The sequence below is a fragment of the Ambystoma mexicanum genome, chromosome 7q (assembly GCF_040938575.1).
Source record: "Ambystoma mexicanum isolate Mex_15411 chromosome 7q, UKY_AmexF1_1, whole genome shotgun sequence".
Classification (NCBI taxonomy): domain Eukaryota; kingdom Metazoa; phylum Chordata; class Amphibia; order Caudata; family Ambystomatidae; genus Ambystoma; species Ambystoma mexicanum.
This window is the reverse complement of record NC_090941.1, coordinates 531,191,427-531,214,182: the sequence shown is the minus strand read 5'-3', so window position 1 is coordinate 531,214,182 and position 22,756 is coordinate 531,191,427. Positions and strand designations below refer to the sequence as shown.

The 22,756-nt window shown below is 45.4% G+C and overlaps 1 protein-coding gene across 3 annotated transcripts in view; it reads right to left on the bottom strand.

The window, feature by feature from the left end:
* The window catches only part of AKAP11 (A-kinase anchoring protein 11), a 555,220-nt gene that overhangs the window by 43,513 nt on the left and 488,951 nt on the right, over window positions 1–22,756 (bottom strand). For all 3 annotated transcript variants that reach the window (XM_069640774.1, XM_069640773.1, XM_069640772.1), the window contains one exon: window positions 19,049–19,203. In XM_069640774.1, coding sequence (XP_069496875.1) covers window positions 19,049–19,203 — 155 coding nt within the window. The remainder of the gene's footprint in view (window positions 1–19,048; window positions 19,204–22,756) is intronic.

Here is a 22,756-nt window from a genome sequence, read left to right as displayed (position 1 = left end):
ACTCAATGAAATTAGTTCATTTAGGAACAGCATGACCACAACAGTCTCTGCTCTCCAAGAGAAAGTACACAGGATAGAATATAAAGTCGAAGCATTAGAGAGCACCAACAGTCAGCAGACATCATGGAACTCAAAACAGAAGGCTGATTCCAAGACCTAGAACAGAGAAACCAAGACCTGCAGGCAAAGATTGACGATTTGGAAAATACAGAGAGTAGAGCAAATATTAGGATACACAGCCTCAAGGAGACCCCCAACGAGACTCCAGCTACCTTGGAGAGAAGGATTAAAGCTTTGTTAACCACCCTCCTAGCCTCTCCCTTCACTGCGGAACTAGAATTTGAAAGGGTTCACCGAGCAGGAGGCCCACGATCGGTTCTGGCGAAATGCCATCACTGCAAACAGAAAATAGAAATCGTCAAACAGGCCAGAGAAAGAGAGTTCATCGACTTTGAGGACTCAAGGGTAAAAATGTACCAGGACCTTTCAGCTGAGACATTAGCCTGAAGAAGAGCCTGCAGACCACTATCATCATGGCTGAGAGAGCGCAACACAAGATACAGATGGCGCTTTCCCTTTGCGCTCATGTTCACCGACGAGGAGGAGGAATATTGAGTGACTTTGGGAGAAGAGGCCATCAACGTTCTAAGGGGACTGCAGGTTAAGGAAGCGAGGGCGAAGAGATGCCGTCCTCATCAGAAGCAGTCAGGAAACCTTCCTGTCCCGGATCACGGAGAGGCCATTCAAAAAGCAAGAGAAAATGTACCAGACTGAACATGCCCTAAGATAGAGAGGCAAGACGGTGAATATTAAGCTATCATTAGACCTTGAGAGGGCTATTGGTTTGAGCCAACATTGATAAAAGAAAGATTCAGCGATCGAACACACAAACCGGAAAAGAGGTACCCCCTGCTGCTGGGACAGGAGCCTCTTCCTCTTCCCCCCTTGGACCCTCCAGGACCCCACAGTGTTACGCAAGTCTGACTGGCAAATCGGACTGGGCATATGAATATGCTATCAGCACGCACTGACGCTAATCAAAAGTAACTAGAAGTATTAGCTGGACAGATGGTTCCCAGGGCACAACCGTTGTGTGGCCCTCTGTTAACACCTAGGGCGTCTCCAACTTTGGAAGAATACCTTGTTCTTCTACTTCTAGCACTGTTTCTTTTTACATCTATCAGCAGGGGGGGAGGGAGCAGGGCACAAGAGGGTCTACTCAGGGTACAGGAATAGAAGAGGTAAAGCCAGAAATCTTAAAGACCGATCCATTTAGTCCATACTTCAAACAGGAGTCGAATGCACGCAGTCGCCCAAAGCACTCGACCACGAGCCAAACGCAGACCCAAGACATGACAATCACCCACAATTAAGGAAAACACAACACATATGGCCTCAGCAAACGCACGCCAAGCAAAACCTGGATGAAAGCACTCGACCACGAGCCAAACGCAGACCCAAGACATGACAATCACAACACACATGGCCTCAGTAGACGCATGCTACGCAAAACCTGGATGGCAGGTGACATTGTTCGAATAGGGATGTTGAATGTCAAAGATGTTAACTCACCACAGAAAAGATCCATGCTGGTTAGGGCATTCCAGCAGACCAAGTTAGACATTCTCTTTGTACAGAAGACTAAATTTAGGCGCGATAGATAATGTACCTTAAGAGGTAGAAACCTCAGAGGTACCTTGTGGTCTCTGGGCCAGAAAAGAAAGGGTATGTGACTGTGACAGACAGACAGACAGACAGACAGACACACACACACACACCTCTTATAGAGCAAGGATCCATTAGGTCCAGAGCAGTAACCTTATGTTCCGCATATGCCCCAAATTCACAGCAGCTATTTTTTTGCAGAGCTCTCTTTCAGCGACTAGGCGGGGAAAGAACGGGCTCCCTAATTTGTGGAGGAGACTTTAACATCATCATGAATCCAGACCTAGATTGGAGATCCTACAAAGAAGCCTTTCAGGACCTTATTACAGACCACTTGTTGATTGACGCGTGACGAACACAACACCCTCTAGATAAAACGTACACTTTTTCTCCCCCACATCAAACTCACTCTTGCATAGAATACTTCTTCCTGGAAGGAGACGTAGAATATCAGATGAAAAACGCCACAACAGAAATTATAGGGTGGTCTGACCACTATATGGTCACCATAGACCTCGACCTTGGTCCAGATAGGCTTGTAGAGAAACGATGGACGTGCAACGAAACACTTTTTAGGGACAAACTCTTCAGGGAATCACTAGACTAGGAGGTACAGGAATTTTTTAAGAGAAACGACACAGGGGAGACTCCCCGTAACACAGTGTGGGAAGCGGGAAAGTCAACAATCAGAGCCTGCTAATTGCTCAGGGGGCCTCAGTTAAAAGATTGAAACTTCTTAGAGAAACACAAATTAAACAAGCAATAAAACACAAGGAAGCAGCCAGGGGAAAAGACGGAGAGGACGTTCCTGAACATAGAGCGGAAATCAGAAACCTCAGACAGTTATTAAAGGAAGTTTGACAGGAGAAGGCCCTAACCCACCTCAGATATGTCAAACAGAAGTACTTCGAGAAGGGGGACAAAGCACACACTGTGCTCGCAGCCAGACTCAGAAACAGAGCTGAGAGAGCGGTCCCCAAACTAAACTCCCCCTCCCGAACCGCCCTGGTTAACCCAACCAATATCACTGCCTGTTACGCCCAATACTACCAACAGCTATACTTCACTGACTGTAACCCCCTACAAGAGAGCACCAGGGAATTCTTGGCCAAAGTCACATTCCCCCAAATTCAACCCTCAGAACGAGACAAACTGAATGCCCCTATAAAGTCAGAAGAGGTAGACCACGCCATTTCTGACTTGAACGCGGGATCTGCACCAGGCACAGAAGGGTTTACACCAACATATTATAAAAGGCTGAGAGGAGCCCTCGCCACATTCGTAGCCCTTTTGTATAACAACATCATGGCCACAGGGAACGCCCCAAAGACGTTCACAGAAGCCAGGATCATTGTCTTACCAAAGGAGGGAAGAGACAAGCTGGACTGCGGCTCATATAGGCCAATCTCTTTGTTAAATGCAGACGCAAAAATATACATGAGCATCTTAGCTAACAGACTGAGCGAAGTCCTTCCCCATTTGGTCCACAATGACCAGGTAGGCTATGTTAAAGAAAGGCAGGGTGCGGACAATGTCTGCAAAACACTGAACCTGATGGCGTCGATTGAGGCACACGATGTAAACCCCACACTGATCTCGGTCAACGCCGAAAAGGCTTTCGATCGGGTGGAATGGCGCTTCATGACTGACACAAGTCCTGCAGAAGGTAGGCCTCGGTCCAGAATGGGTGCGGGGCGCACAAGTCCTGTATAACAACACATGCGCCAAGTTCATAGTTAATGGGGTAGCATCGCCCCAGTTCACCCTAACCAGAGGAACGAGACAGGGATGCCCTCTTTCGCTGTTGATCTTCATCTTAGTCATGGAGCTGCTAGCCCAAAGCAAGAGAAGCGATAACAGGATAAATGGCCTAGTGAGAGGCGTTAAAGAATACAAACTAGCCCTGCGGATGATGTCCTGGTCTACGTTACACATCCCGAACAATCCGTCCCCGCACTTCTAGACAGGATGGAGGAATATGGGGCGCACTCAGGGTTTCACATAAACCGTAATAAAACGGTTGCCCTCTCCCTTGTAGAAGTTACCCAACAGCAAGCCGCAAATCCAGCAAATTGGGGCTTCAAAATCGCACAAGACAGCATACGCTACCTAGGGATAACTTTAACTAGACAACTTCGAGATCTATATCAAGCCAATTACAAACCGCTCTGGACCAAGATTCAGCAAGACTTAGACAGCTGGGGGAAACTGAAACTCTCCTGGGCGGGGAGGTTAACCTCCATAAAAATGAATGTTCTACAGTGGCTTCTCTTCCTCTTTCAATCACTTCCTGTCACACTCCCGGACTCGTTCCTTGCCAAAGCTAAAAGTGCCCTTTTGGCCTTCCTCTGGGAAAGGAAGAAGCCTCGTATTGCTTAGAACACAAACATTCTCCTAAAGGAGAAAGGGGGCATGGCATACCCAGACCTCCATGAATACCATGAAGCGTCATAACTGCATATCCTAGTAGACCAAATCCGAGAGTCGAAGCCCAAACAATGGGTTCACCTAGAAAATAGTCTCTTCACCCCAGTGACGTTGGGAGAATGGCTGTGGGCTCCCCCCCCCCCCAATCCATTCCGTGTAAGGCACGTGAACACCCAGTTTTAGAGGCTCTGTGGCCCATATGGAACGCAAAGAATTACAACCTGGCCTTTCCCACTTAGCCGCATCTGGGACCCCATCAGGGACTCGATTATAGACCCAATTTGCTTTCAACCACAATACCAACAAGGCCTAATTAGAGCTGGACAAATGTGGAAAGACAGAGCTTTTCTAACCAAGGAAGAACTAGAAAACGCACAGCAAGGGTTAGCGATTAAGCCAATCCCATACTTAGAACTGAAAGGAGTCCTTACAGACTCTAAATGGAAAGGGCAGCTGCAACGCCCCCTCACCACCTTTGAAAACATATTAAACACCCACCAAGGAATGAAAGGTCTTGTAACAAAAATATATAGAGCCCTCTTGGATAGGTGCCACCTACCTTCACCATGCATAAAAACAAAATGGGATGAGGCCCTTGGATGGGAAGACAACCACGAGGGATGGGAAGCAATACATAGAGCGGTCTGGAAATCATCCATTGCAGTGCAATACAAAATGCACAATTGCAGAATCCTAACACAATGGCACTTAACCCCCCCAATGCTTGGCTAAAATGTACGCAGGCATCTCCCCTACTGCTGGAGGGGTTGCTCACAAATAAGTACTTACTGGCATCAGTGGTGGAGCTGCCCCCACATACAAACATATTGGAAAGAAATCCTGGGTTGGATCCACCAAATGGAGGGCATTCACAGGGAATTCACTCTTCTGCTATTTGGGGTCAAACAAGTGGAAGAGCAGTACCTAGTTCTCCCCCACATGCCCAGGAACCTGCTACTAGCAGCACGCGTATGAGTAACAATAAAATGGAAAGCGAGCAAGCTCCCAACCAAAACAGAATGGCTGTGTAAAGCAAAAGAGATCTATGAGATGGAGAGTCTCACAGCACTACTCATGGAATCTTACACACACATCGACACTCACTGTCCCCTTCCTAGAATTATTTAGAGGGGCAAACACTAAGCCCTGACAAGTCTTGCTACCCCCGAGAGCTATAATGGACCGGACACCGCCAGCTAGAGCTTCATGATACAGGGTGGTTGCAGTGCTTGTCCAACAATGCTCTGCCTCCACTAGCCCCACAGCTTACTTTGTCTTTATCCATCTCTCCATGTTATTGGGTCCGTCTTCCTCACATTCTACTCCAAAGGAAAAACACTGCAAGCCTCTAATTCCAGTGGAATCATCCAGCAACCTCTACTGTTTGGACTGGGGGGAGACGGAGGGAAGAAGGGGGGATACATGAGGGGGGAGAGGGAGGGTTCTATTGTTTTCAAAAATTGTTATGTTTTGAGAAAATGTTAAAACCTTACCATGTTGATCCCAGGCAGAATTGGTAATGCCAAAGAATACAGCAATGTATATGTTATACTCTTGATGATCACAATAAAAATATATTTTAAATAAAAGTATGTGTCCAGACTCATAACCAAATGCTGACGAGGTTGGGGCAGAACTGGGTATTTGCCCCTGAACACTTAAAACAGAATCTGAGTTGTCATGGTGGGCAGCGTTACTGGGATAAAGAGACTAAATCACCAGAACATTGTGACCGTGTTGAACAACCGTCTGATCGGATCGCAAATAAATATGCTCTCTTGTTGGCTTGCTGCTATTGGCTGAGGAATGACTGGCATATGAGGGCTTTTACAGTAAGAGTTGGACAGTGTAAAAAAGGCTGTTGTATATTATTCAATGCATACTTTAAGCAGAGGATTTATCAGCTGGGAGGAAGCTGTGAAGTAGGGGGAGGTTCCATTAAGAAATTTTGTGAAGTCACTTGCTGTAGAATGTAAGCCTCTGGAATTATATTGTTGGTGGATGATCAGAACGGCCAGGACTAGGCTGTGACACAGTGCCCTCTTATATTTCCCGTACTGGGTGAATTAACTGTTCACGACTTTCCTGCTATGCGTGCATCATCAATTTATAAGAAAGAACACTCATTGCCCTCAGGGTAAAGGTGGGAAGGTCAACAGAGCCGGGTAGCAGCACTTGCTAAATGCTGCTGGGTGGGCCCCCGACCTATGCCTCTAAGACATGGTGGGTTGGCAGTGACTTAGCACATGGAGCTAAGCCAAACCCTAACTCTTAAAGGTAAGTTCATAATCTGAAATGGGCCCCTGAAACTCCACAATCATGTCATGCAATTGGACGCAGAAAGTTAATTGTACGGGTTTAGCAAGACCCAAAACCACCACAACTAAGGCAAGTTGGCAAGTCACTCCTGACTCAGGGAGTGACAGCGTTGAACCTGCTGGGAACTTCGAAGTCCCTAGATCCTTATTGTGTCGATAACATGGTTATAGGCCCGCATTCGAGGAAAAACATTACCAGCAACAGACATACTGAAAAACCAACCCAAATGCCACAATCCAGTTGCCACATGCTGAGCAACCTGGGATTTGAAGTACTACATAAGTGGTCAGATGATGATGTTTGGAACCGTGGGGAACAGTGCAGCTCCTCTTTGTGAATATGCACAAAGAGAATCCAATATGGCAGCGGTATCAGCGGGACATGCTAGTCAGAGGCCCTAACATTCATTCTCTTAATGGTAAAGGCTTCAATTACCATATTTGGGTTTCAAGGTAAATCCTCCTCAGAAAGTCCCTAGCGGCAGGTAAAACATGGCCTGATTTGAATTTCTTGGAAAAACAAAGCAGAATTATTAATTTCAAAACCAAATATAGAAATTGGTTAAAAACACATAAATGTTACCTAAAAACTCTAATTGGTTAAGATTGTTCTGATGGTTGAAGTCCTTTGACGCACAAAGCTTTTGGTCATATTATAATGATTTTTGTAAAGCAATAACACCTATTGGATTAATCCGGTATCTAAAAACATCTGGTCCAATTATATACGAGGTCTTTATTCCACCACAGATCTATCCGACTTTGGCCCTACGTTAAAGTGTAGAGGTAAAGATTTGGGAAAAATAAAGGATGACAAGTTTAGCCTTGATATAGGAGAAGATAATCTTCTAAGAATCATTAAAAAAAATAAAGCCCTTGCTGACGGCATCCCTAATCCTAAAATCCTAAATGCCATCTGCACACACGTAATAAAAACAGGTTCTAACCCATATAGCTGGCGAAAGTCCGTACTTATCCCCATTTTTAAAAGCAGACACAGATTGCTCCCATCCAACTTCCACGTTTTGTCGATGATCGACTCGAGCCAAAAAATATTTGCAACCATACTACTGGGAGAATTAACAATCTGACTAGAAAGAAAGCAAATACTTAGCCTTTTGAAAAAGGCTTTTAGGATGTCTTATAAAACCCTTACCAGCATTTGCACACTGCAATATTTAACAGGTGAATACGAACACAAGAAGGGTATGAATCTATAATGTTGTTATGTGGACTTCTCAAAGTCCTACGACTTGGTTTCTCGACCAATCGTGTGGGAAAAACTGAAGAAACAAGGCAACAACAGCTCTACACGAATACATCTATAACCATCCGTTTAAATCTGGAAGGCACACACACAGCATACCAACACACAAACAGGGGGCTAAAGCAAGGCTGTGTGTTGGGCCCGGTTCTGTATAATATCTACACAGCTGACATAGAAAGTGAATTAAAGAGCACCTGTAACTTCCCACCAAAAATATATAATACCCACATAAGTTGTCTGTCTTACGCTGATGACCTAATATTATTTTCTTGTACCTCAATTGGTCTTCAGCGGACAATAACTGCGTTCAAAAACTATACAGATAAAAACTGTATTATAATAAATATTGCAAAAACGAAGACAATGTGGTTAAGTAAGGGTAGGCGTGAAAAAGAACAATTTCTATGGTACTTGGATGAAATGGAGCTACAGAGGCAAACAGAATTTGTCTACCTGGGCTTTCCGGTGAAAATCAAGGCAACACCAACCTATTATGAAGCTAGGATCATGGAAAACATATGGACGAAATGGCTTGTGCTAAATAATTATATATAGAGTCGAGGAGGCCAAAACATTGAAGGCTTCTTGAAAGTCTACTGTATGAGTATTATAACATTTATTCTCTACGTGCTCTATGCAATTCCAAGTACACATGTACACTGGCTAGCCAAGCTCGAAGGTAAACTGTTACGTACTCTCATCAATCTTCCTAAATCTGTCCTGGTAGAAGCACTAAGGATGGAGTATGGTTTGTGTTCCTTAAAGTCATTGTGGTTGGTTAGACACACCTTGTTGTATGCTATACTTTTGAAAACCGATTCCAACTCAAATGAGTTGTTAAAACTATTGGGTAAAACGTATGGCAAAGGACCGGATTAACGCTTTTATTGCGGATGTAAAAACAACTGCCAAATTACATTTCGTGACCTTGGGATATCTGGATAGATATCTTTGAAACCACGCTGAATTTTGAAAAAATAAAAAAAGCAAGACATAAATGTGGGACAGATCTCTGAGCATTGATATACTACATAACAAAAAAAGATATAAAGGATTTTCTTACCAAAGTATTACTTATTATAAGCCTTGTAGCTATCTGATCAAGATCTGTTCCATTGAATGGAAGAGGTTTATCATGTACCTGAGACTAAACCTTCTCCCAACAAAGGAATTTATAGAAACGTGGCGAAGTAAAGAATCTGCGGGGAAAGGTGACAATCTTTGCAGACTGTGTCATGGCGAGGTAGAAACCTCACGACATGTGTTGACAGCTTGCCCTTACTTGGTTACATCTCATACGAAAAGGTAAGCACATTTTGTTAGGAAAATTGAAAATATTCAGAACTAACAGTTCTGTTCAACATTATACGGTGCAAATCAATTATGGTTACAAACGCTGCCTTTTGTATATGGAAGGAAATGGTACAGAAATTGGGAATTTGATGGCTCTAAACGGCAATGGACTGTATATTTTGGTTTGTATATTATATATATTTTGGACTTGTATATTTTTTATATCCTGGATATTTTGTTTGATTTTTGATTGTATATTTGGATTTGTTGACATGGATTGTTATAGTTTTAGGTATGATTTCTTTTACTAATTAATGTTTTATTTTTTATATGTATTTTATAAATGTGCAACAAGTTTTGTAAATGAAACTAAAAAAAAGAGCACAATAAAAATAAAATAAAAAATAAAAACACTAGGGTTTTGGGTCTGGCTAGGGGGTTGGGCTGTCACATCAGAAATATTGATGTAGACCATCCCCAAAGAGTTAGGCTTGTTTTCCTTTCCCAGTTGGTCAGTGTGGGACAGGAGGGTGATGAGAGGTTAAGTACTCCTATGACTGAAACCTAGTGCAGGGTCCCAGTGAGGATGGTCTGGAGATCCCTGTATACCTCCTGCAGGTCCTTTATCCACTAGTATGTGGTGGCATGGAAAAAGGCCAGAGGGTGAGAAGTATGTGAGAAAGAGTTGGAGAGAATAGATGTGGTGGGAGAAAATGTGGAGAAGAGGAAGACTATCACCAGGCGTAGGGGGCTAGAGATAATATTGAATGAGGAGAGGAAGGTGGCCGGTATACAGAGGGTGGGGGGGTTGGAGGTAACAGCAAGGGAGGAGAAGAGGGGACTATTAGAGACAACATTGGGAGAGACTAGGCAAAGGTGGAAAGAAACATCAGAATTAGGTAAGTAGAGGAACCATATGGAGGTGGTTGAGATAGACCAAGAGGAGCTTCAGAGAGAAATAGGAAGAAGAATGGTGGAGGGATATAAGGAGGAGAATGGAGGGGACTTCAGGAGACAGGGCGGGGAGATAAGTAAGGAGGAGCAGTCATACAATCAGCCTGACAAGAGGAAGATGAGGCAGGGTGAAGGTACGAGCACACGACAGAGCATCAAGGAAGTGCAGAAGAAGTGTAGAAGAGTGGAGAGGAAAAGGACAAAAGAGGTCTCCCAGACAAAAGGCTGTTGAGACTGTTTGTGGAAGTGATAGTCAGGTAAGGATAATTCAGGAGTTCTGGGAAGGAGCTTGGAGATCGAATCTATGTTATTTTGACTCCACTTCGAACTATCCTAAATGAACCAACACTTAAGCTTTCTACTTCAGTGTCTGTGTGACCTTGATTCCGCTCAGCTTTCTAACAACTGACCCAAAAATGGGTCCAATGGATGTAGGGTAGGGATACTGACGTTGGCAGGACAGTCTCATGAAACATGTTCCGAACACATTGAACATTGACGACCAATGAGCTAAAGTAGATCAGGCCACCAAGAGGTACGATTTTGTGGAACCAAAACTATTGATTTGAGAGAAATGGACATAGGTTTTGGCTGGTAAAAAACAAGGGATTTGTTGTTGGTAATAAAGCAGGTACTGTTTGCGGGGGGAGGGATTCATATCCTTACACACTTGGTTTCAACTGTCTAGACTCTTGCCCTTTGCAGTTGGTGAAAGTGGATCTTGGTATGGTGACCTACGCTCCACCTACCTGCGTAGCCCTGTCCCTTCTGTTCCTTTTTTAACTCTTAGATAAAGGGCGTCTTTCACCCAGGCGTCCGAAGAGAACGACAGACTAAGAAAATCCTGTTTGGACCTTTTCAGACCCGAAGGAGCCAGGACCAGAACCCATGCTCCTTTAACATTACCTCAAATCTGTTTGACCCTTCTCTCGCAATGACCCATCCATACCATCACCACTCACAGCCCAACGACGCCGCTCACCAGCAACATCATGGGCACTGCTTCACAGCAACCTCACCTGCGTCTCCATAGACACAATCACCACTCCCATCATCCACCCACCATTACACGAAAAACGTATGCTCACCAATGTTCGCTCAGCAATGCAGCAGACGTAGTCGACCTCATCACCACACATGACTTGGATGCCATCTTAATTATTGAGACCTGGATGACATCCACCTCCACCCTTATCCTAGATATGTTCAACCCCAACGGTTAAAGAATTCTACAACAAGATCGGCGGAGGCCTGCACATCATTCACAAGATATCTTAGCCATGTACCCAACTGTAAGTCGACAAAGTTGGCTCTTTCAAAAACCTTTCCTGCCACGTTCCACTCTCTCCAACATGCTCAGTGCCTTTTACCTCATCTACAGACGTCACATGCCCAACATCTCCTTCATCAAAGACTTCACAGACTTGGTCACCACCATGTCTCTCACACATGCCAACAATATCTTCCTCTGTGACTTCAACATCCCAGGAAGCAAGTCCATGTAAGGGAGATCTGCACTGCCTACTCGACACTCTGAAAGCGCACAAAAGACCCAACACTCACAGGGAAGGTAATATCCTCGATCTCATCATCACCGCCCTGCCCACTCTTCATCACAGGTCTCCAATCCCGCTCGACTTGTCAGACCATCTGCCAATCTCCTTTGACATAAGTCACGTCACACCAGTCAAGCAAACCCACTGTAAACCCAAAGAACTAGCCACCAGATCATTCAAAAACTTTCCAATGGAGGCTCTTACAGAAGACCTCAAACTCCACCTCACATGGGCTTATCTACCTCTGATGAACCAGGACTGCAACTTGCTTCACCACTCTAACAACACACATCAACTGCCCTGTGAAACAAGGCACCCTCAAGCCTAAACCTTCCACATCTTGGTACTCCCAAGAACTCAACGTCTACAAACAAACTATCAGAAAACAACAAAAGGCATGGCAAAAATCCTGCAGCGCATCCAACCTCACCCTGCTGAAGGAACTCTGTGCTACAGACAGATGACGGATTACCACTGCCAAGGCTAACTGCTACCAAAACACCACAGCCAAGGCCAGCAATTAAAACAGAGCCCTCTTCAAAGCCATTAAGCTCTGCATCAACCCTCTACCTGAGCAAACCGTACTGGACTCCATCAAAAAAAGCACAACCATCACTTGCTTCTTCATCAACAAGATCAGCAACGTCAGCCAACACAGATACCAACACCACAACTGACAGCACACTACACATCGCATCTTGCAAAATAACTTCATGACACTCCCTATGGAAGACAGCAATGTCACCCTAGCATCCCTCCAACACTCCGTACTTGAGACCCTTCAGACTAAAGTTGTAATCCATCACCTGATAATCATCAACAGTTCACCAACTCAAGGCATCTTCCGCTCGCCCCTCAAGACTGGACAAATGTCCTAGTGCTTCTCAAGAAACCAACACTGAGGGCACAAGGCTTGAAGGAGGCCCTACCTTATAGGTTGGCAGAGAACACTATACAATACCTGGGACTGTGGATTACCAAAAACCTGGATACGCTTTTTGGCACTAACTTACCACCCCACTCCTGGAGAAAATCCAAAAGATGCTGGTGGAGTGGGGAATCCTATCGATATCATGGATGGGGAGGATTAATGTCCTTAAATGGTTATCCTACCGAAATTACTTTACCACTTTATGGCCCTCCCGGTGCGGGTACCCAACACCTATTTTTGGTCTCTTCAAAAATTTACAGGGGTATTGCTTTGGAATCACAAAAAAGCCAGGGTGACGCGGCAAGTCCTAAGACCCTCAAGGAGTAAAGGAGGGCTAGGGGAGCCCGATTTCAGAGTATATTACCTTGCATCACAGATCAGGGTGATTAGGGACTGGTTCAGGGATGACTGAGATAAGGTCTGGAGGTCCAAAACCAGGGAGATGATGGGAGCCCCATTGGAAGAGGTGCTCTGGAGACAAAAGGAAGACAAACCAGCAAATATGTACTGTAGCGCCATTGGGGCTCTAGTGGGTGAAGTCCTGTCACCTCTGTTTAGAAACCCCAAATTCACACCGGGCAGGAAGGGTGGAGACTTCGAGAAGTGGCAGGAGGGAGGGTGCTATAAGTTAAGGGATATGTCAGCGGCCAAGAGCTGAAAACCTTTCACCAGTGTAAGCAGGATTTTGGGCTAAGCGAGGGAGAGAGATTACATTTATTCCAACTGAAACACTGGCTGTTACATCCGGAGGTTAGAAGGGCTGCCACCAGGGATCTTAACCCCTTTGAACAATTTGTTACATCAGAATCCTGGGACTAGTGCCTTGTGGGGCACTGTACGGCATAATTAGGGAGGGGGAGAAGCCGGGGAAATGGAGATACATGGGATGATGGGAGACATCAGTGGGCCACCCAATTGAGCTAGAGCAATGGTCGGCACTCTGGGCGCACATCTCCAAGCCAACGAGGGCGATCCAAGTACAAGAAATATGGGTTACGATGATGTGCAATGGCATCTCACCCCAGAAAAACTGCAGCGGTTCAACCCAGCGGTATCTGAAACATGCTGGAGAGAATGAGGGGAGGTGGGGACATGGCACCATATCTGGTGGGGGAGGCTCCAAGCAGCGATGGAGGGCTGTCAGGGGATAGCCATGCTGGGACTGGGGGTGGGGGGCCTTTGAGGGGTTGCAGACAAAGTCACCAAAGAAGGCATATGTAATTTTGATGATGAAAGGTGCACTGGTAGTAGCCCAAACATGGAAAAAGAGGGACCACCCCCCCCCTACTGAGCACGAGTGGGTGGGAACATTTTTGAACATTGTCGCCCTGGAATGGGTTACCTATTCTATACAGGGTGATCATCAACGCTTTCTCCTGGAGTGGGATGTAGTTTCGAAATTTCAGCAGGACTCAAGGGGAGCATGGTGTCCTGGTCAGTCTATACGGGGACCAGGGCCTGAGAGAAGGAACAGAGAAATTAGCATTTGGATGCAGCCTCAAGAAGAGAAAAGGGAGGCATGGACTGCGGGAAGGGTGGGAGTCGGTTTAGATGGGGAGTCTATGGGAAGTGGGAGCATAAGGAGAGGGATGTCGGGATAGGGTCTGATGAAAGCGGGACGGTGGGGGCAGGGGACGCAAGGGGGTGTCAGGGAAGGTGGAAGGAGTTTATTAACAGTTTGTTTACTTGAAAATGCCAATAAAAACTTTAAAACATTTTAAAAAAGAAATCCCAGGTAAGATCCTTGAGAAAGCAGTAGCCATGCAACTCCTCCAATACATCAAAGTCAACAACCTCCTTCAGTCCTACAAATCTGGCTTCAGATCTAGATGCAGCACAGAAATGGCTACCATCAAGGTGATAGACAATGCCCTTAAAATCTGCAACGATGGCCATATTTTCCTCCTTGTTCTTCTTGACCTCTCAGCAGCATTTCTTACAGTAGACCATCAGACACTACCATCTACATCGCTGCATGGGGATCAGCGACATTGTCCTCAGCTGGTTCAAATCCTACCTTGTAATAGCCACTGGTTCGTCCAAATGCATTCCTCCAGATCACCAAATGTATCCATCACCTGACGAGTCCTGCAAGGATCCATTCCCCACCCTTGATCTTCAATATTAACATGGAATTGCTCAAACCCTTCTCTCTCCACACAGCAGCCACATCCACCAATCAGCAGATGACCTCAAGATATCCTCCATCGAAGGCATCCACAGGATCAAGGCCTTCCTCACATTGATCCAGTCAAGGATGTCCAGTGCTTACCTGAAATTAAATCCCTCCAAGACTGAATTCCTACTGCTGAACAACAGCACTGAATACCCCGACATCCAGACCGCAAGGTCTTCACACCCCAGCTGGCCACCTGTACCAAGTCCCTTGGGTTCAACATCGACAGACAATGCTCCTTCCAACAGTGCATAGCAAGGGAGACACAGGCGGCTTGGTACCAACTTTCTCTCCTGTGGAAAATCAAGCCCTTCATCCCAGAAAACAACTTCAGATCTGCTTTCCAAGCATTGGTCCTCCCCCACCTGGATGGTGCCAATGCCCTTTTGGAAGGCCTTCCAGCGACACCCCCGTATCCCTGGGATGTGTCCTACATGCGGCGGCACGACTCATCGAAAGGACTCTGCAAATTCGACCATATTGAACTGCACTGATGGGCATAAAGGTTGGGCAGATTTCTAAAGTACGACCAGGAATTGTTTTGTTTCTTAGTCACTTTTACCTATTTTTCTATCTTTCCCAAGTAGAACCTGCTGGGTGGCGCGGATACCAGTCTATCAGGAGGCTTGGAATGTGGGTCGTTCCTGCTGGTAAGGGCCTGAATTTGACCATTCGGTTTGGGTTGACAGCACCTCATAGCTCAGCTTCTCTGCCAATGTGCCTGATCCACATCTTTCTGCCCCTTCACTCCCCAAACTATGCTTACATCCTTCTGCCTGCTTCGAGCTTACCTCGCTGCTTTCCATCACCAAAGGCACCTACAAAAATAGAGACAACTACAGGAGATCCCTTCAACCTTTTTAGGGAAACCATCTATGTTGTATATTTTGTTTGCATGAAAAAGGACTTGCACTCCATGCACATGGAGATTTTCATGTTTTTAAAAAAAAATTCCCTTACCACAGGACATTATGCTAAGGAGCTAACAGCTATACCATCATTCCATGTTGGCTTTCCACCAGGGCAGTAATGTTACCTGGGACCTCATTAAAGGTCCTTGTTCACTAAGGACTGCTCTGGAATGCCTACATGGACAGATACTTTAGCCTTAGTTCCAGCATGGGGAGGGGATTGGATTCACAGCAATTAGATACCCGAAAAACCTGACTTAATGATACAGAGAGCACCAGCACATTTTTTCTATTTCTATTAATTTGTAATGCGCCTGTAACTCGCAAGTCTCGGGGCGCAGATACATGGACACCTGGGACAACACAAATAACAAGACAGAGCAAATGTCTAAGGAAGCATCTGGGAGATTTTATTTTTAAGATGGCAGTTAATTAAAGATGTGAGTCTTTACCTGCTTGCGGAAGCGTAGATAATTCGCTTCTCTTCTTATGTTGATAGGCAGGTTATTCCACAATCCTGCTGTAACAATCAGGAAGGATTTACCTAAGCCTAGATTGCATTTATACTTAGCTACTGCGATCTTGTTTTGAAATGCTGATCTTTGAGTGCGGGCAGGTACATATGTCTGTATTTTAGATTTCAGGTACCCTGGTGCCTTCACATGAATACACTGGTGTGCTATGGTGAGAGCCTTAAATTGAATTCTATGTTCACCTTTAAGCCAGTGCAGCTCTTTCCTGGGATTGCTAATGTGGTTGAATTTGGGAATGCGCTTAATAAGTCTGACCGCATTATTCTGTATGATCTGGTAAACTTGGAGGCATTTGTTGTTTGACCCTACCATCAGGGCATTACCATAATCCAATCAGGATAAAATAGTTACCCCAGCCACTGTGGCATAATTGTCCTCTGATAGGTATGGTCTGATGGCTTTAAGGAGTCTAAGGTAATAGCTACATTTTTTTTTATATATTGCGTCTGCGCATCGGCTCCTAATGATGCTTCCATCATCATGCCCATCTAATGGCCATGAATCCTGCTTCCAAAGGGTGCTAAGACTATTAGCACCCATGGGCGGAAGCGCCCTAACTGCAACAAAAAGTAAAAACACATAGGCCAGAGAAAGTGAGACGTGCAGCACTGCCAGCGAGAAATTTTACCACGCACAGTGGAGGGCTGGACGAGACCAGCCAAACTGGCATGCTGAGTGAAAGTGAGGTGTGTGCCAGCATTCTCTTTCACACCTTTTGTGCATTGTTCCCTGCTTATTAGCACAGCACTTTGGAGCAAGGTTACAAGAGGGATGTCTCACATATTGCCCCTCATACCGCTTCCACAACTGCTGCTGTTGATGCTTACCTCCCTGAGTGGCAGCCAGTCAACCCAGCAAATGTGCTCCGCAAGAGAGGTCCCCGGAAGTTTGCTGTCCATCCAAGAGAAGTGTACCTAGGTCCCACAAGCATAACACCACTGTTGAATAGTTGTGAGTTGATTTTCTTGTGCACAGGATCAGGGGCCAACTTATTTTGAACATTACTTTCCATCTAAGTCTTTGGTATTTCAGTAATTTATTTTGGCAAGATATAATCTTACTCCTGAAGACTTGTGTAAACAATGGCGGTTTAGGTAGAAGGATGGAGTTTGGCTTTTGGTGGCTATGGTAGCCCTGGATGCTAGGTCCGTTTGCGTTTGCATGTCATATGAACTACCAAATATGGTAGCCCCTTATAATGCATAAACCTACAATCTTGTCTCCATCAATAACTTGCTTTAGTATTGCATGCTGTTATCATATGCCCAGACATCAGTTGGAGGATCACCTGATCAAAACTCAAAACTCCCAACCCCATTAACCAGAAATCATTTGATGCCTCACAATGTTTCAGAGTTCCCACAATCTTTTCCAACTCCAACTTCTTAGACCCTTTTTCACATTTGAGAACTTCTCTCTAGGCAATACTGCTTTTTTCAGGGTTCTCTGTCCATGTTCCTCAATATTCCGAGGTTTTTACACCTAAATGGGTGTGTAGTTGTCCTCAATGTCATTTTTTCTTGGCATTGAGCTATTTTGAGGTTGATTTTTTCAGTAACATTCATTTCTTTCAGGTATTTGCTAAAACTAATGATTAAATTGTGGTTCAGCACATACAGCCCCTAATGTCTTTTTGCATCTATTTATCAGGCTCCCTTAACCTGCTTATGGCAGCTCCATCAACCAGTTTCTTTGAGGAGTACTCTGTCCCTCCCCCCGCCCTTCTGTTTTCAAGGTGTCTTTCCATCATAATCTGAAGGCTACCAGGTTGGGTCCTGCAAATAACAATCCTGTGCTTAGATGCTCTAAAGATGAATGTTTACAGAGAGACAACATATGGTCTAAAGATCTGAACTGTGCTCTTATAAATGTGTGTTGAATACCATAACATGCCAAGCCAATCTATGATTTCATCTTTGATGACAAACTTGATCAAAGTTTCGGAATTCTTGCTTAACGATCATTCAGGTGCCTCAATATTGCTAGCTCTTCCTCAATGTTGCTCTCTGCTTAAAACAAATAAACATGCTAATAACATTACCATATTGTACTGCGATCAGCAGCAGTTATAGGAGAACATTCTTAACCCAATCTTTACAAAAACAATATCGCATGAAGAAGGATGCACCACAACACACTGAATGGTACAAACCTAAAATCCCACAACATCTAAAACACTGGACAAGGTACCCCCAATAAAGTACCTGGCGATGGGAGGAAGGTTTGATTCGGAACTAATGTACATGGCTGATCGGAAACTATTCAAGACCCAAATAAGATAGCTCAGAGGAAATGGATGAAGGATTCAAATTGTTCTCACTGCCAGATCTTAAAACATTTGCACATTTTATAAACAGACCATCATTGAGGCAATAACATGCTTTTATGTCCCCAAAAAAGTTAGCTGATAGCTCTTGAAAGGAATTATTTAAAATTGTATGCAACTGTTCTCCGGCCTCAGTGGGTTGGTGCAATCAACTTCAATAATTTGTCCATGAAAAATAAAACCAATCTCTCATAACCGGGTTAAAATGGGAAACTGCAAATCTATAGGTGAGATATTGAGCAGCCTAACCCTTTCTCTGTAACAAGATTGAGAGCTTTGACCCAAAAAGCATACTATGATCCTCCACCTGATGTCGGGAGATATGCTAACAGCATGTTATTCTAGAGAAGGCCATGTTGGAGACTAACATGGCATATCATGCGTTATGAGGAATTTACTGCGATTGGTGCTTTTGAAAATATGGAAACAGACGTAACATCCATGGCTACTACAGCCATGAAAGCCCAACTCCATCCTTCTGCCTTATGGAGTGACCCTTATACTCAAACCATAGGTTCTCAAGAGTAGGAGCCACACAGGGTATCCCAGTGCCTGTATCTTATTGAGTTACCTGTACAATCGGACAATGTATACTCTTATTTACATTCTACAAGGACACAAGCCAAACAGAAAGATGGGTTTAAAGAAAAAGTACAAAAATTCCATACAAGGAGAATATTACATTACTTACAGCCAAGAAATCTTTCGGGATGGTGTCTTGGAAACCAAGTTCAGATACCTCAAACTCTGAGGCAACAGCCCACTGCAGTGCTATCCTGAGGTGTGGGTCTACTGTGGCGGATTCCATGTCTATGTTCTTTATAAGCAATACTTTAGCAGGGTGACCTTGAGGGAACAAAACCCAGTAAAAACCAGATCAAAATCGAATCCCGCAAAGTTTGTATTTTCACACTTTCTCATGTCATACAGGCTATTCCTTGCTGAATATATTACTTTGATAGATCATCACTCCATACATTATTGCTGCCCTTCAATATATTTCTCATTTGCTTACTTTGCTCTGTCAGGTGCTGCTCAATTTTTGCATTAACGAAAATCCTAAATTGTAACACAGTTGGTATGTTAAGGTATTGTTTATTTATAAAGCGCCTATACACAGGGAAGTGTTTCAAAGCGCTCAAGGAGGGTGAGAAACAAAGAGAAAAAACAACAGGCACAGGCAGAGTAAGTGTGTAAAATACATTTAACAATTTGAGATACAGCAAATAGGCCTGACGGCCATTCTGCAGTTTTACCAGTGCAATTGAGGGGCGAAGACAGGGGCAAACAGACAGACGTTCTTCAAGCACGGTGTGTACGGAACGTACAAGTGCACAGATGGTCACAGGGAGGTGGAGGTCCAAGTACACCCGGTCGGTGGAGACTGGGGTAAGTGCAAAGAGAGACACTCTCTAGGGTTATTTCCCAAGTACAGTGAGTGTGGGTGGGGTGTAGGGCCCTGAGGCAAGTGCAAAAGAGGTCTGTCAGGGGTGCCAGGGACCTGTGAGAGACTGAGGTACCCCAGGCAATCAGTCAGCAAGCTGTAAGGAGGAGGAGCAAGAGAGGGAAAGAGTAGAGAACTAGGTTAGCAGGGTAGAGGGAGAGAGAAGGAAGAGGAGAAGAGGAAGGTCTTGAGTAGTATCCAGAACTTAAGATCAGGCTCAAGATGGAGGGCGGCAGGGAGGCTATTCCAGAGGGAGACACTGCTTGGAGAACCGGCTCACTCTCAGAAGGTTGGAGGTAGATGAGCGAAGTCCTCGGGAGGGACAGTATTTAGGAAGGCAGCGTTGCAGGTAGGTAGGTCCCATGCCCCAGAAAGCCTTGTGAACAATGCAGAGGGTCTTGAACTTGATACTTGCAGCCACGGGAGCCAGTGAAGGGATGTTGGCACCGGAGAGATGCGGTCCCTGGGCTTGAGGCCAAGGATAAGTCTTGTAGTTCGGTTCTGGATGAGTTTCAGAGGGAGCAGGGCAGAAGAAGGGAGGTTGAGGAAGAGGCTGTTGCAGTAGTCCAGATTAGAGAGAACCAGGGATCTGGACACAGTGAACCTCTGGGGGAAAGTGAGAAAAGGTAGAGTACCTCTGAGGAGGTGTAGCTGATATGACTTTTTAGAGATGTCCAAAATGTGAGAGGAGAAGGGGGGGAGTGGAGTAAAAAATGACCCCAAGGTGTCTTGCCTCGCAGGTGGGCGCTGCCGCACGGAGGACGGCTAGAGTGAAAGTGGGAAAGCGGGAGCAGGTGTCCCAATGCAAACGATCTCCGTCTTACTGGCGTTGAGGCTGTTAGGCAGAAACCTGTGCAGTTCCCTCTGGGACCACTGCAAAAGATTTAGGACTACAGGTGTTTGGCAGTCAACCCACTTGGTAGCAGTCTGTACCACACAGATTCACTTGGTAGCTGTGGCTGAGCAGTCAGACTTCCCTCAAGAAGAGTTAGGCAGTATACAGAGTATTCACAATAGGTCAAGAGCACACAATAGAACAAGTAAACACTGACCAGGGCTTGGTGTAAAAGAGATATAATTTTTTATTTAAAACCACATCTAGAAAAACACACAGGCACTAATAGTAAGCAATTCAAAAACACGGTCACTAAAAGATATACACTCCCTTAAAAGAATATTAGACAAGTCTTAAGTAAAGCCCCACTTATTTTCAGACAGCGGTGAGCGCTTAACGTAGATGGCACTCTAATAGTTCGTTTTAAAAAGGGAGAGAAAAGCATTGAACAAGTTGAAACAGATCCCAACACTTTTATCAGAACATAACAAGAGAGGAAGGCAAAGTAAAACCGTGAAGCTAGAGTTCAAGAGACGGATCCACTTTCAGAGGATCCAAACGAAATGTGTCCAAGGTCACACAGTTGCAGTGCACAAAAGTCTTGTAAAGGTTCAAAAAGGAGTTGGACCAAAGAAAGGGTCCAGTTAGAGGGTCAAGGCGGCCAGCCCAGTCCAGAAGGTTAAGGGGTTATTATTACCTTGTAGCAATCTTTAGAAAGGGAGGCCTGGCGGACACGGTCCCTTAAAGTGGTGAGAACGCTCCAGCGGGGGCAGTTGTTCCTGGCAGCGGATGCAAGTTGGTGCTTCTTTCGGGAGAAGAGAGGATCTCGTCGGGGAAGAAGACAGGAGTCCGTTGCACTGCCAGGGAAGAAACCAGCCACAGAGTTTCTCAGGTACAAGGAGCGGTCCGGTGATTCGCGGTTCAGTGGTGAGTGGCTATCCGGCTGCCGGGGTGCTTGGCACGGGCAGTTCGACCACAAACTGGGCTGGGGTGCGAAGAAAGAAAGGTAAACTGGTTGTGCCCACCAGTCAGGGGAAGAAGTCTCTCCAGCCGGGAGATCTTCTCTGTCGTCGGGAAGTGGTGAGTCGGTTCTGCAGGGCTCCACTGGTGGTGTCGTCGTGATAGGTCGGCTCAGCTTCTCCCTCGTCGGATTCTCAGGTCCTGTGGCGACTTCTGAAGTTCCAGTCCCCAAAGCCCTGCTTTTATGCAGAACACCCCCATTCACTCAGCCTAGCTGTCACTCAAACATGCTAAGTGGTGAGCCGGCCGGCTCACCACTTGAGCCAATCACACAAGAGTGCGACTTGAGTTACCAAGGTAACTCAGTCCAGGGTGCCTAAACCCCCTCCCACACCCACTGTGGTACCCAGACAGAGTGGCACCACTTTTGGAGGCATCTGTGGAGAAGCCCGCCAAACAAGTGGAACAAAGGGCTCGACTTGGGTTGGAGTCACAGAAGAGAACAAAAACGCCATTTTAGAATCGAGTCTTGGCAAAAAATACCAACCGGAGAATTAATATTAATTAAATAAACCGGCAGTATGTTCGAGGCTATGAGAATTAAATAATTAAAGTTGGTAGCCTCGAACAATGGGAAAATCCCATAGGAAGATATTTGCGGTCGAATATAAAAAGTAGTTTCCACTGCCACCAGCCAAACCTCGATCAGGGGGGACGGAGACGTGCCCCCTCGACTAACAGACCCCGGGGCAATCGAATTGCCCCGACCAGTACATCCACAATATGATGGTTTGTACTGGTTTCTGTTAATAATTTGGGACTAGTAAAGCCAATGGTGACTTTACATGCCCTGGGAGACAGTAGTCAGTCCCAGGGTATGGAGTCTATACTGGGGGGTCACTATGACACCCCTGTGTTACTGCACGGAGGGTGCTGTGTAACACACATAGGAAAAACACATTACCAGTCAAAGGAATACCATGAATCATGTCCAAGAGAGGGAGAAAAAGAGTCTCACTCTTGGCAGGAGGAAAAAAACAAACTCCAGAAATCCAGCAAAGCTGCTGGGGGACTCACTAGGTTAGGAAATTCAGCCTAAAGAGAGAATTCTCCCTAACACTCACCCCCCCCCCCCGCCCCCAAACTAAGGGACAGGAGGA